At 29.8% G+C, this 13330-nt stretch overlaps 1 protein-coding gene across 5 annotated transcripts in view; it reads left to right on the top strand.

Moving 5' to 3' along the window:
* Positions 1 to 12977, top strand: part of LOC127706337 (mediator of RNA polymerase II transcription subunit 25-like) — a 45179-nt gene extending 32202 nt beyond the window's left edge. For 4 of the 5 annotated variants that reach the window (XM_052210873.1, XM_052210876.1, XM_052210875.1 and 1 more), the window contains 8 exons: positions 153 to 311; positions 1237 to 1335; positions 2618 to 2683; positions 3607 to 3651; positions 4351 to 4408; positions 5836 to 5874; positions 9689 to 9807; positions 11064 to 12977. In XM_052210873.1, the coding sequence (XP_052066833.1) occupies positions 153 to 311; positions 1237 to 1335; positions 2618 to 2683; positions 3607 to 3651; positions 4351 to 4408; positions 5836 to 5874; positions 9689 to 9807; positions 11064 to 11264 (786 nt within the window). In that variant the 3' untranslated portion in view covers positions 11265 to 12977. The remainder of the gene's footprint in view (positions 1 to 152; positions 312 to 1236; positions 1336 to 2617; positions 2684 to 3606; positions 3652 to 4350; positions 4409 to 5835; positions 5875 to 9688; positions 9808 to 11063) is intronic. The other variant, XM_052210874.1, reaches the window with a different exon arrangement.
* Positions 12978 to 13330: the final 353 nt, after the last annotated feature.

Consider the following 13330-nt stretch of genomic DNA (forward strand, 5'->3'; position numbering starts at 1 on the left):
AAATGTGTTAGCCTGGTTGTATAAGTTTTCTGTGGGAAACTCTAGACTATTAGAATGATGGCTATATATTTTGATGTAAGACTGGCTGTGGGATTGCAGTGTGTATAATAAATTTTGGACATTATTTTATGTTTAATCAAACTAAATTTCAGGCTGGTTGTGTTCATTTCCCTCCTGGTACCCAGTGTGATGTACGAGTATTACTCCTCCTGTTTAGTAACAAGAGGAAGGCCTTTATAGGACTGATCCCTAATGATCAGAAAGCATTTGTTGATGGTATAAGAAATGTGATATTTACTCATAAACTGAAGGTAAGTTGATTCAGATATTACCATACATAGACTGAAATGCATTCTGATACCTCTTTACAATTATTTTAGATGAGATTCTTAACCAAAGTTTAATATAGCATATTGCATTTTTTGTATCTCCATTTAGTCTAGGTAATACATGTCTGAAGATGTTGTTTTGAATGACTATTTTATCAAATATCAAGTAAATATAGACTTAGAAAAGGGGCTTGGGTTCAGGGAAGGTTTGAATGATTGACTTGTAGGTTTAACTTGATATTTTATTACATAGAAAATAATTAAGATAAAATGAAAAATACTGATAGAATTATATTTTATTCAGTAAGAAAACTAGGCTTTATTTAAAATTCAAACTCTAATAACTTATAGCATTTTACTTGTGTAGAAGTTTTGTAACATTCCTCTGGGGTTTGAAATCATAAGTTTATATAAAAAACAACATTTGTTTAAAGATGCTTAAAGTTTAGAAAAGTATAACTGGTGTAAGTTATCAGAAGATGTAAAAAAGAATTGCAAGAGATTAAACATAAGATTATATGAGTTATTTTATCATGTTTATAAGTCTACAATTGTAAAAAAATTCCTGATAAAAAAGTTTTTTTTCCAACAAAAGTTTATATGCAACAAGCATAGCAGACTTTTAATTCATAAAGACTGAACTCTGGACATTGGAAATTATTTGGTTATAAAGCCATATTTTTAAAGTGGAATTATTTAGTTATAAAGCCATATTTTTAAAGTGGAAATTATTTGGTTATAAAGCCATATTTTTAAAGTGGAAATTATTTGGTTATAAAGCCATATTTTTAAAGGCAACAGCCTAGCCTTTCTCACAGGCAAATTGATCTGATGGAATGATTTAAACAGGTTTCCACTTAAAACATTTAACCACTTTTTCCACATTCTACATGTATATGTTTTGCAGCAAGCACAGGCTCAGCAGCAGGCAGGAGGAAGCCCACAGCAATTTGCACAACCTCAAGGTGGTTTACAAATGGGACAAGGCATGGCAAATTCCCCACAGGTAATTATTGTTCAAACTTATATGTATAATATTTTGGTAAACTATTTCACCCCAAGTTATTATATGTGAACGAGAAGAAAATATGTGCCCACAAATTTTTTCTTCCATGAAAAAAGTTGGAAGGGATTTAAAATTTACAAATTTAAAGAAACAATCCAGTTATTAATGAAATTTTGTTCCTTTCACTTATCCCGCTTTCAATATGCATGGTCAATTAAAGCTAGAGAACTGAAGCTGAATTGTTTTGACACTATATAATTAATATGTGCAACAGGCATTTCTTATAAGTGATAAATTTAAACTTCAAAAAGAGTCTATCAAAGATTACATTTCATTTAATGCTCCACCTAGGATAGAAAGGGGAATTATGTTTCAAATATGTGTGTCTCTCTCTCTGTCCTTTAATTTTTACTGTTTATGCATCATGTATCAGATTTAAATTTAAGGCTAAAGTAATTTACCATGAAGTTGTGGTCACATCAACTTATTAGTGAACTTAATAAACAAAAATTAGGGTTTTGACTCAGATTTCTTAGTTCACTGAACATGCAAAGCTGATAATGTGAGTTGGGCATGGTGTCCTATGGACACATATTTTTGTTTTTCTCTGTAGGTGCCCAGACAGTCTTGACTGTCCTGTTCCTGAGTATTTGTTAGTTTCATGCTGTGTTTGGTTCAGTTCTTGACTTGGTCAGACAGACCAATGATAATTCAATTTGATCTGCCTTTTCTTTAGGCATGCATCTTGAACTTTTTATTTTAGTAAAATATTTGTTGATCAATAATTTTGATCAACCAAAAGTCTATGTGCACAGTTAATACCAGAGAATTTGAAATGTAAATTAAGACATTTTAACCCCTGTTTTAGAAAGCATCAATGATATGCTGTTAATTCTGATGTAAATCTTAGTTTATGTAAATTTCTAACCTTCTTGATGTCTCTTTTTCAAATTTCCAATCAAATTGGAATGTAACATTTAAAATAGTTGTTTCCTAACTTAATGGTAATAATTAAAAATTACATATCTCCTTCTCTCCATTGGTTTTCTAAGGAGAAAATAAGTAGAAATATATGGGAAGGGCAATAACTCCTGTCAAATTATAAGTCCTGCTTCCAGAATATATTTTGGAGAGGCTACATTCTCTTGTAAAACCAAACAAAAAAAATAATCAATAAAAAAAAGTGAACTTTTTAGATCTTCATCAATGAGTATATGATATATTGTTGCCTAGATACTTAAAATTATCAATTGATAAAATAATTGGCCTTTTTTTATTTCAGATGCAGCAACCTGGAGCAACTAATACAATGGCATCTACTGGCATGGTTACACAGACTTCAAATATGGTACTTTCATTGTTTTAATTTGTTAAATTTTTGATAAAAAATAATAATAGCATCACACAGTTTTTATATGAACAATTTTTATAAAAATATATATAAAGGAATACAAATCTTGCCATAGACATCTATCTATGAGAAAATTACTCAACAAGGCCAGCTTACCAAATATAGTGAAACCTGACTAAACTGGAAACCTGTTAAATCCAAACTTATTCCAAAGCCCCTTTATTTAAACATAGATATATTATGAGCCTGTCTGTAGCAAAAACCTGTCTTAACTGGAACAATTCTGCAGTCCTCAAGGCTTAAGTTAATACATATCACACTGTATTGTAATATAATATTTACTAAATATGTCTTCAATGATTGACTTTGAACTTGAACCAAATGGCTCTAAATCACCTCAGACTAGAAAAGATGTAAATGACCTGGAACAAAACATCAGAAAATATATTTTAATACCAAATTCTAAAGACAGTTACACCCGAGAAGGCTTCAAAACAGACTCTTTTAACATAATTTACATAGTAGCATTTTTTCTGGATTCTTCAAATTTGAGGTCAAGATTGGTGCTGAAACTATCACACTTTAAAATGCCCTTATTTGCTGAATTAAACTTTGAATCTATGTGCAGTTAATGATAAATATTACATAATCTTTAATTGATTGTTGTTCTGAGGATAAAGTATATACTGTAAATTCAGAAATTATTGCGATGTTTTCATTAATGGTAATAATGTGACTGTGTGACTATCACAATAATAACAACTCACATTCTGATATCTGTATGCAGATTTTCCTGATGTCGCAACAATTAATCTTACATTTCAGTCCATTCTTCAAAAATCACAATAATAAATGAATGCAATAATTTCTGAGTTTACAGTAATGTGAGAATATATAGATAACGTAATTTATTATTACAGATTCCACAGGCTGGGAACATGCAACAACTTCAACAACAGGCAATGGTAATTATTGAATATAGATATAGCCTTTAGTAGTTCAATTGCAGTATTAAAATTAATTATTGTTATGCTGTAAGTTAAGGTGGTACATAACACTACAGGGAGATAACTCTGTAAAAATCAGCAGAACGCTTTAATCACGTTCTATTGTTAAGGAAATATTAAGCTTCTCAATGATCAAAATTAGTGTTTGTCAAACTGCTATATAGCCAATGAAATTTTTGCGATAAAGTGTGTGGTTCAAGTTTTTGAAATTTTTATATTTTTGTCAAAGGGTCAAAGTAAATATTTGTCAAAATTTTATGAAAATTGAACGAGCCAAATTAATTTTAGTCAAGGTGTTTGGTACCACCTTAAGCAGAGAACTTTTTTGTGTCAAATTTTGTTACCGGAATCATATCTACTCACATCATGTAAATTTTTCTAATTTAGACATTCACTAATTATTATAGTTCAATGCCTATGTTTATATTTCTTTACCAAAGATAACAGATATGAGTCCGTCAGAATAACAAAACAAAAATAGAAGAAATTTGGTTTGTCTTTCTAAAAACTTTATTGATGCAGTATATACTAAATGGCAATTCACTTCTTTGGTAATGTTTTCTTTCGGTAAGTATAGACGAATTCATATACGCATTGTGTGAAAATAAAAATTATTGTATTGTTTAAATTTGGAAGTGTCTGGGTTTTTTTTTATAGCAGCAAAAGCTCCAGCAAGCAAAGTTACAAGAACAACAGAAACAACAACAGTTGCTAGGTAAGTTGTTGTCTGCTAAAAAATCAATGTGCAGTGTGTTTTATTATATTGAAATTAATATTTTATTGTTTATGCTTCATTTTAACTTCTGTTTTTTAAGATGTGTTAGAATAAATTTTGGAATGAGCTTTGACAATTTTCTATTTATATTTTATGTCAAAATGTTTATTAGCCCAGCTTGTCTAAAAGGCCATGTTATCAAATACCATTATTTGGTACCCATTGTATAAACATTTAAACAGTCCATTTTTGTGGGTAAAATTATGTTCTACTTAGCAGAAACAATGTGTGGAAGGTCATATACATACAATCCTCATTTTGCTCGAATGAGTTTTGAAAATTTTGAAAATTCTTTTCTGAACTTGAAAAACTAAATCTTTTCAAAGTTAATTTTATGCATGGCCTCTATACTCTATAGACTCTTCATGTCATGCTTATTATGTGGAATTCATGGCAGCAATCATGGTACATACTTTAGCATTGACCTTTAGGAGAATCACATTTTATTTCTGACAATACCTTGCCCCTCGAACTCAAACTTTAATATTAGGAGTAAGGTATGGATGGGCCTTCATTTTTAATAAATCCTCTTTCATTTTGATTGGGAAAAAAACCTGAATTCTTATCAAATCTTCTTATCTGAAACTACAAAACCATAACCATTTAAACTATACAGGAGTATTGGTCGAGGACCAGTTACCATCAGTTACCAGTTACTATCACCTGCCATTTTATTCAATAACGGAAGAATTGCGTAAACAACAAACTGTTCATGTCTGATTGTAACTGGTCGTCAAGCAATACGGTTAGAGTATTCCCTTTGCAAATATTTCTCACTCAGAGTCACTCATTGCTGATCTGGAGGAGTATTTGGCAGCAATAAACCTGTTGATACTAAATAGATTCCCACTGTACATTAACAATCTATAATACATAGGTCTGATAAGCAATACACACTCCCTATTGTCTTCAATTTACACATATTTGAAGTTGTTAAAACACTTTTAATTGTATATTGCTGTCAGTCCAAGCTATGGAACTAAGTGATTTTCTATTGAAATATATCAGTTATTTGATCACAATGACACAGTATTCCTTCAAAATTAAATATCTTTTGTTACAAACCAAATTATTTGAAATATTTTTTTCATTATTGGTTTGTAGAGTGCTGTATAAATAGAGATACTATTAGAAATTAATGATTTGATAGAGGGTCAATGGGCAAATGTCTTTTTTTCCCCTATTATTTAATTTTTTTATGAGCTTTTGATTTCAAATGTTAGACACCTTTCTCTTTTCTTCAACCCATAGAGATATTCAGTGTTTTATTTTCATTTATAAAACAGTAGTATTTACGTTACATAACAACTATTTTTAGAATCCATCTTCTTTAACATTTTCTCTTATTTCCTGCTGTATCCTTTTAGATGAGATATATTTTGGTCCACCGCCAAATATGTATAGTGGTAGGTACATTGTCGCTATGGTGATGGCAATCCCATGATGCATGGCAAGCATCCCATACTATGCTAAATGGATGGTGCATGACATTTTATTTCAGGTCATTTAAAAAATACAATCAAATTGAAGATATGGCTTTTGGATGAGGAAATTGTATCGTATAATTACTTTCTTTCTTCTGTTAATTCTAAATATAGGGGACATTGGTTAATTATTATAGTTAGTTGGGTTCTTTTCTATGTATGCTAATGTGAATTAAACGAACGATAAACCAGGTTCTTTACTTATATGCTAATGTGAATTAAACAAATGATAAACCAGGTTCTTTTCTATGTATGCTAATGTGAATTTAACAAATGATAAGCCAGGTTCTATACTGTGTATGCTTATGTTAATTAAACAAATGATAAACCAGGTTCTTTTCTTTTCTATGTATGCTAATGTGAATTAAACAAATGATAAGCCAGGTTCTTTACTGTGTATGCTAATGTGAATTAAACAAAGGATAAACCAGGTTCTTTACTGTATATGCTAATGTGAATTAAACAAATGATAAACCAGGTTCTTTACTGTGTATGCTAATGTGAATTAAACAAATGATAAATCAGGTTCTTTACTGTGTATGCTAATGTGAATTAAACAAAGGATAAACCAGGTTCTTTACTGTGCATGCTAATGTGAATTAAACAAATGATAAACCAGGTTCTTTACTGTGTATGCTAATGTGAATTAAACAAATGATAAATCAGGTTCTTTACTGTGTATGCTAATGTGAATTAAACAAAGGATAAACCAGGTTCTTTACTGTGTATGCTAATGTGAATTAAACAAATGATAAACTATCTTCAATAAACTGTTGTCCTGTTACACAAAGATAAATTGTTTTCCTTTTATAATTTTCATATTAAAATCAATTCGTGAATAAAACCATTAGAACCTCAAAGTGAGAACAATTGGGATTCAGTTCTATTAGTCCTTTGGTCTTTGGTAAATAGAATAAATTTTGTGGAAGAAATGGGTCTATTTATTTGTTCAAAATGGAAGATCTTGTAGAAATTTTTTTTCAACTTAACTATGTCTGCTGCACTTTTTTCTACGAGAGACAGAACTTCTTTCAATTCCAATCCTTTTGAATATGTGATATCAATAAATTTGTAAATGTGATCTTATCATGCTGTAAGGAATATCAGGATTTTTAAACCATAAAAGAAGGCATAATTTGAAAAGAAAGGAACTATATTCTGGTACATAAACAAATATTAAATCTCCTACTGTTTTCTTTCTGTCACTGTTATATACAGTATATAACATATTTTTAATACACACAGGGAACAAACAATTATCATTGATTTTTATTTACAAAACATGAAGTCAATAGGTGGTAGCTATTTTTGGACATCAGTTTATTGTATCCTCTGCATAAGCTATTGGAACATGTTATCAAAAGTCTGTATAAAATGGTTTCAGAATGTATATAACTATAATTATAATTATTCCAGTATGTTTTACTTTGCAATATAAGGACCCAGTTGGTTGTATTTGAACATAAGTTATGGTCTGTAACTAAAAAAAATGTAGACAAACAAATAACATTATGATTGAATTTAATCTAATGCAATACTGTTTGTAACATTCATTTTCATTGGATAACACCTCAAATGTCAGTGGATCAATTAAATGAGTGATGGTTTGAAATTGTTTGCATCAGCTCAGATGTTATGTAAATGGTTTTGAAGTATTGTATTTGAAGAATTGCAGGCATCAATTTTTTATTTGATTGTAGCAAGTATCTGTGGAAATATCGTCAATTAACCGAATTTGCTGCCGTGAAGTCATCAATTGATGCCCTTAAATCTTCAAACCCAAAACTTTTATCTCTAAAATATATACACAACCTTGCTTGAAGCTAAGATGTTTAGCATGTTTAGGAGGCCCTTAAACCTTAAAATCTTTGAAGTTACAAGTATCAAAAATCAAGTTTGATTAAAAGCAAATGCTTTTCAATGATATGGTGTGACAAGCAAAACTATCTGTCTTTTATCCAAGAATTAACAGTGAAGATTTGAATAAATTTTAATTTTTACTGGTGACTTGTTTATTTTATAACAACTTAAATATATGATAATCTGTTATTCTATTACTTTATTGTTAGATATAATGGAGATAGTAATTTCAGGGAGGCTTATTTCTTAATTAATTTTTAAACTAAACCCTCAATTTTGAAATTATTTCACAATGTTGGGAAGCATCTCAAGAAATTTTAAAATCACCACTTTTCTGCCATTACAAAAATATTTGATTTTGGTTCAAATCTAAAAAAACAAATTGTCACATACTCTATTTAGACCATGAATTGAATTTTATAAGCAGAAGTATTTACTAACAATGTTTGAAAATTAAAGATAAAGATCCATGAATTTTACAGTAAGCAGTCAGTAATGAATTTAATATATCTTTGTTTGCTCTCTGTCTCACAGGCATGAATCATATGTGGTTTCTGTCTGTACTTAGATCATTACAGAATTACTTAGACTTGCATATATATATATATATGTGTTGTATTTGAATCAGCTTTAGGTCATCTGCAAACGTGTTGTAAACTATAGCACTCTTATGTTGAGTCTGTAGAATTTTTGCATTTCTTTGAAAAATTAAAAAAAATATCAAGTCATACATTTAAAAAAGATTATGGAATTGAAAAACTTTTATATCAAAAGTAATTATTTTAATACCTTATCTTTAAAGCTCACTATAATATTCAAGTTATTTTCAATTTTCAACAAAAGATTTTTTTTAAATCTATAAACATTTATATGAATAATACATGTCTTGTTCTATAGTTATTTGGATTATATGTTTGGTGGTTTTCATTATATCCCCATATTGCAATTACCTTCTCCAATTATTTTTCGTTGCACTTTTCTTAGGAAATAAATGAACAGAATGACTTCATATTTGGTCCACAACTTGACAGTGATAAGTTATAATTGTGAGTGGTTTTCAGTTATATAAGCCACTTACATCCTGTTTGCTGATACTTTGAATATTCAATGTATTGAATGAAAGCAAATATTTTCATCACAGTATTCCAAGGAATTAATAGATTGTAACTTCATATTTGGTCAGTAGCCTGATAGTGATGAGTTGTAACATCAGCGCTTTTTCAGATCCGTCAAACACAAAATTTCTGTTTGCCGATACTTTGGATGATTAATATGTTAAATGAAAACAATTATGTCAGTCACACTTTTCTCCAGAACTACTTAAAGCAATGAATTTTTATTTGGTCAACAGCTTGAAAGTGTTGAGTTGAAACTTGTGAGTGCTTTTCAATTTTGCCAGTCATCTTCCTGTTTCTGATAGTTTGAATTAAAATGGGGTATGCTTAGCTCGACAACTACTAGTACTAGTGCAAAATCTTGTTTTGACACACATAGTAAAAGTACTTTAATAAGATAAGTTTATAAATTAAGATGATGAAAAATAACATTTCTTTGAAGTAATCCCACAATATCTTTTAGTATATTCAAGTACAATAGCTGTTTTCCAAAATAGAAGTATTTGATGTATATCAAGGATATCAATGTATCAAAATGATTTCGAAACAAAATTCAGATTTTAATTTAAGAGTTAAAAAGATTAGTTTTATATAAATGTCTGGAATGTTTCATATTTTTCTCTTGTTTTTGAACATTGAATAGTTTAAAAAAAAAAAAGGTTTAAAACTATATCTTCAATTTTGTATAAAAACATATCATAAATTTCCATAATTTTGTTAAACATTTATGAGTTCATCAAACTGTCTTCCTTGTTTTCCAGCACAACAAAGACTTCATCAACAAAGATTACAGCTTCAGCAGCAGCAGCAACAACAGCAACAAGCAAATCAACAACAAGTCAGTAATCATCAACTTCAACAACTTTTGCTTAGTCAACAGGTAAATACCAACAACATAAGGCAATCAATAAAAACAATATTGTTGTTATTAACTACACAACAATTGTTTAGAAAACAAGTAAAACATAAATTTTAACACCTCCACAAGTCAGTAATCAACAACTAAAACAACTACTGCTTTGTCAACAGGTAAGTAAGATCAAGAACCAATCAACAGTTCAGTAATCATCAAATGAAACAAGTAATCCTAAGGCAAATGGTATTGAGGCAAGTAACAACAGCATGTGTCAATCAATGTCAGTAATCATCACTTACATCAACGTGTGCTTAGTCAACAGGTATTTGGGATAAATAACAACAAGAGATTATCATCAAATTGATGATTATCAATTACAACACTACTGCTTAATCAACAGATAAGTTACAACAACCTCAGCCAATCAACAAGTCATTAATACTCAACTACATCAACTACTGCTAAGTCAACTGAAACTGATAAGTAAAAACAACATAAGCCAATCAACAAGTCAGTAATACACTACAACAACTGCTGCTTAGGGAACTTATAAGTAACAACATTAACCAATCAACAGTTCAGTAATTAACTACAACAACTGCTGCCTAGTCAACAAGTAAGTAACAGTATTAACTAATCAACAGCTTAGTAATCAACTACATCAACTGCTGCTTAGTCAAAAGGTAAGTAGCAACATTAACCAATCAATAGCTCAGTAATCAACTACAACAACTGCTGCTTAGTCAAAAGGTAAGTAGCAACATTAACCAATCAACAGCTCAGTAATCAACTACAACAACTGCTGCTTAGTCAAAAGGTAAGTAGCAACATTAACCAATCAACAGCTCAGTAATCAACTACAACAACTGCTGCTTAGTCAAAAGTTAAGTAGCAACATTAACCAATCAATAGCTCAGTAATCAACTACAACAACTGCTGCTTAGTCAAAAGATAAGTAATGACAACTAGAGTTAATAAAAATATTAGTAATCATCAGCTACAGCAACTATTTCTTAGTCAAAAGGTATACAAGTAAGTAACAACAAGAGCCTATCAACAAGTCAGTTATCATCAACTACACCAACTATTCCTTAGTCAAAAATTCTTCAGGTAAGTAACAACAAGAACCAATCAACAAGCCAGTTATCGGCTACATCTACTTCTTATTCAACACGCAAGTTACAGCTGCTTTATGTGTGGATGTTTAAGTTATAATTATACCCTTGCTAGGAGATGATTAGAGTTATTAAGATTTTCAATTTGATATTTGATTATTACAGCAACAAGGCCAACAGATTCGACAGCCACAGATGATGATGCAGCAACAGCTTCGAGGACCCAATCCTCAGGGACAACAGAATGTGATGGGAGGGGGACAACAGATGATGCCTAATACAATGCAGATGTCTCAGCAAGGACAGGTCATGGGTCAAGGTCAATCAAATATATTAGACAGTTTCGATTTCAATGATATAATGTAGAGACTTGTTTTCTGTTATTATGGAAGAAGAAAATATTCAGAATGAGATTACATATCTTGTTGAGTAGAAGTGCAATTTGACATTTTTCACAAAAGATTTTATAATGACCAAGAAAATAAATGTTTTGTCATTTTACAGATTTGTGCAGGTATTTAATATTTATTTGTATGACATTTTTATCAGATATCAAGTATTGCCTTAGAACAACAATGCTTTATTAATTAGTGATATTGTTATAGGTGATCTGTAAAATTATCTGGATGACATTTTCTAGATATACCAGATAATTGGTCTTGTAGCTCTTTTCAGAAAAAATATGAGATGAAAAAAGACTTGGTATGATATAACTTACATTTAATATAAATGATGTAATTTTTTTGTGAAAAGATGCTGCATCTCCAAAGGGGAAGCAGAACGATGAGTTGTAATACAATATAAAGCCAAAGAAAAGTCACCAGTTATTAATTTATAGTTTTGCCTGACAGCCAAGCTGTTACCCTATATAGGGATCACTTCTGTTGTCATGTTTCATTGTCTTGTTTCACACTTTATTTCAATCATCAACAACTTGAAAATGGCTTGACAGAATTCTACCAAACTTGCAAGAATTTTCTACAGGACATAACATAATGTTGTGTACCAGCTATTTTAATTTTTGATTTGAATGATTTTTGTGGTTTTCGTGGCGACATTGAAGACCATTTCTACTAATATTATATGGAGACACATGTGTTCTTTGAAGGACCTGCACATTTTATTGTAAATATATTTTCATGAAAATTTTTGACCCTACCATTCTTGTGATATGGTCTGGATGTAATAATACAATGGACATGCAATGTTTATTCAAGGATGAAATGGAATTTTTTACTTATACTTTCTGTGTTAAATTAAAGGACCAAAAATTAAAATTGTCTCTATTAAAAAGAATACGACTGAATTCTAATTCATATTCCTGTCCTTTTTTATCATTCATAGATTGTTATTAATCCTATGTTGTATTTTCCAAAAGTGCTGAAACAATTCCAAACATTCTGTTAAAATATGCTGAACTATTTATTATTATTTATTATTTTGTAACACCTTTCATAAGAATTGTACATTTTTATTATAGCTCATTACAGACAAAAATCATTGTTTAATCATATTCATCTCATTTTTAATCATTATTACAAGGAATTGTGTATGTTTAAACATTTCCTCCATATTTTATCTTGCCACAGTTACTGACATTTATTTTGTACACCCACCTTGTTCTTAAAAAGATTGCAATATTTGTTTACAAATGTAGATTAAGTTATGATGCACATAAAGTGCAAGTATTCAAGATAATGTTGTCTTATTAGATAATCATATGATCAATGATTTAATTTGTCAGTTCATATGTCAACTCTGTATTTTGTCAGTTTACATTGTCAACTCTGTATTTTGTCAGTTTACATTGTCAACTCTGTATTTTGTCAGTTTACATTGTCAACTCTGTATTTTGTCAGTATACATTGTCAACACTGTGTTGTTTCAGCTGACATTGTTAAAACAGTATTTTTTCAGTTGACAAGAGTACACACAGTACATTTTGTATACATTTGTACATGTTATTTATGTCATCTCATGCAGTTGTTTTATATTGTTGATTGCTATATTTGTTAAAGTGCTTTAAATTAAACTTGTTGTACATTTGAACAATTAAATTTGTTAGCTTTTATTTCTGAATCAGTGTTTTATTTTTTTAGTGCATATAACACATAGAAGCAATATTCCTGTAGTTTATAAGGTTCTACCTATATATAGGTTTATTTGAAATACTTTCTTCATATAAAGAACCTTTGAAACAGTTATTCCACCTAAGGGTAGCCGCATACATAGGACATTTTTAAATATATTTCCTCAAAACAAGATGTATACGCAATAATGTGATATTGGAACAACATATATAAAAATATCAAAATTCGTTGATTAGAACATATAAAACAAGACTAAATATTCATTCTTTTTCATTTCCTATTTGAAAATTTTTTTTAGTCCCCTACCGACGAAGTCAAAGGGGACTTTAGGTTTGCACTCCG

The sequence above is a fragment of the Mytilus californianus genome, unplaced genomic scaffold (assembly GCF_021869535.1).
Source record: "Mytilus californianus isolate M0D057914Y unplaced genomic scaffold, xbMytCali1.0.p SCAF_6, whole genome shotgun sequence".
NCBI classification, from domain to species: domain Eukaryota; kingdom Metazoa; phylum Mollusca; class Bivalvia; order Mytilida; family Mytilidae; genus Mytilus; species Mytilus californianus.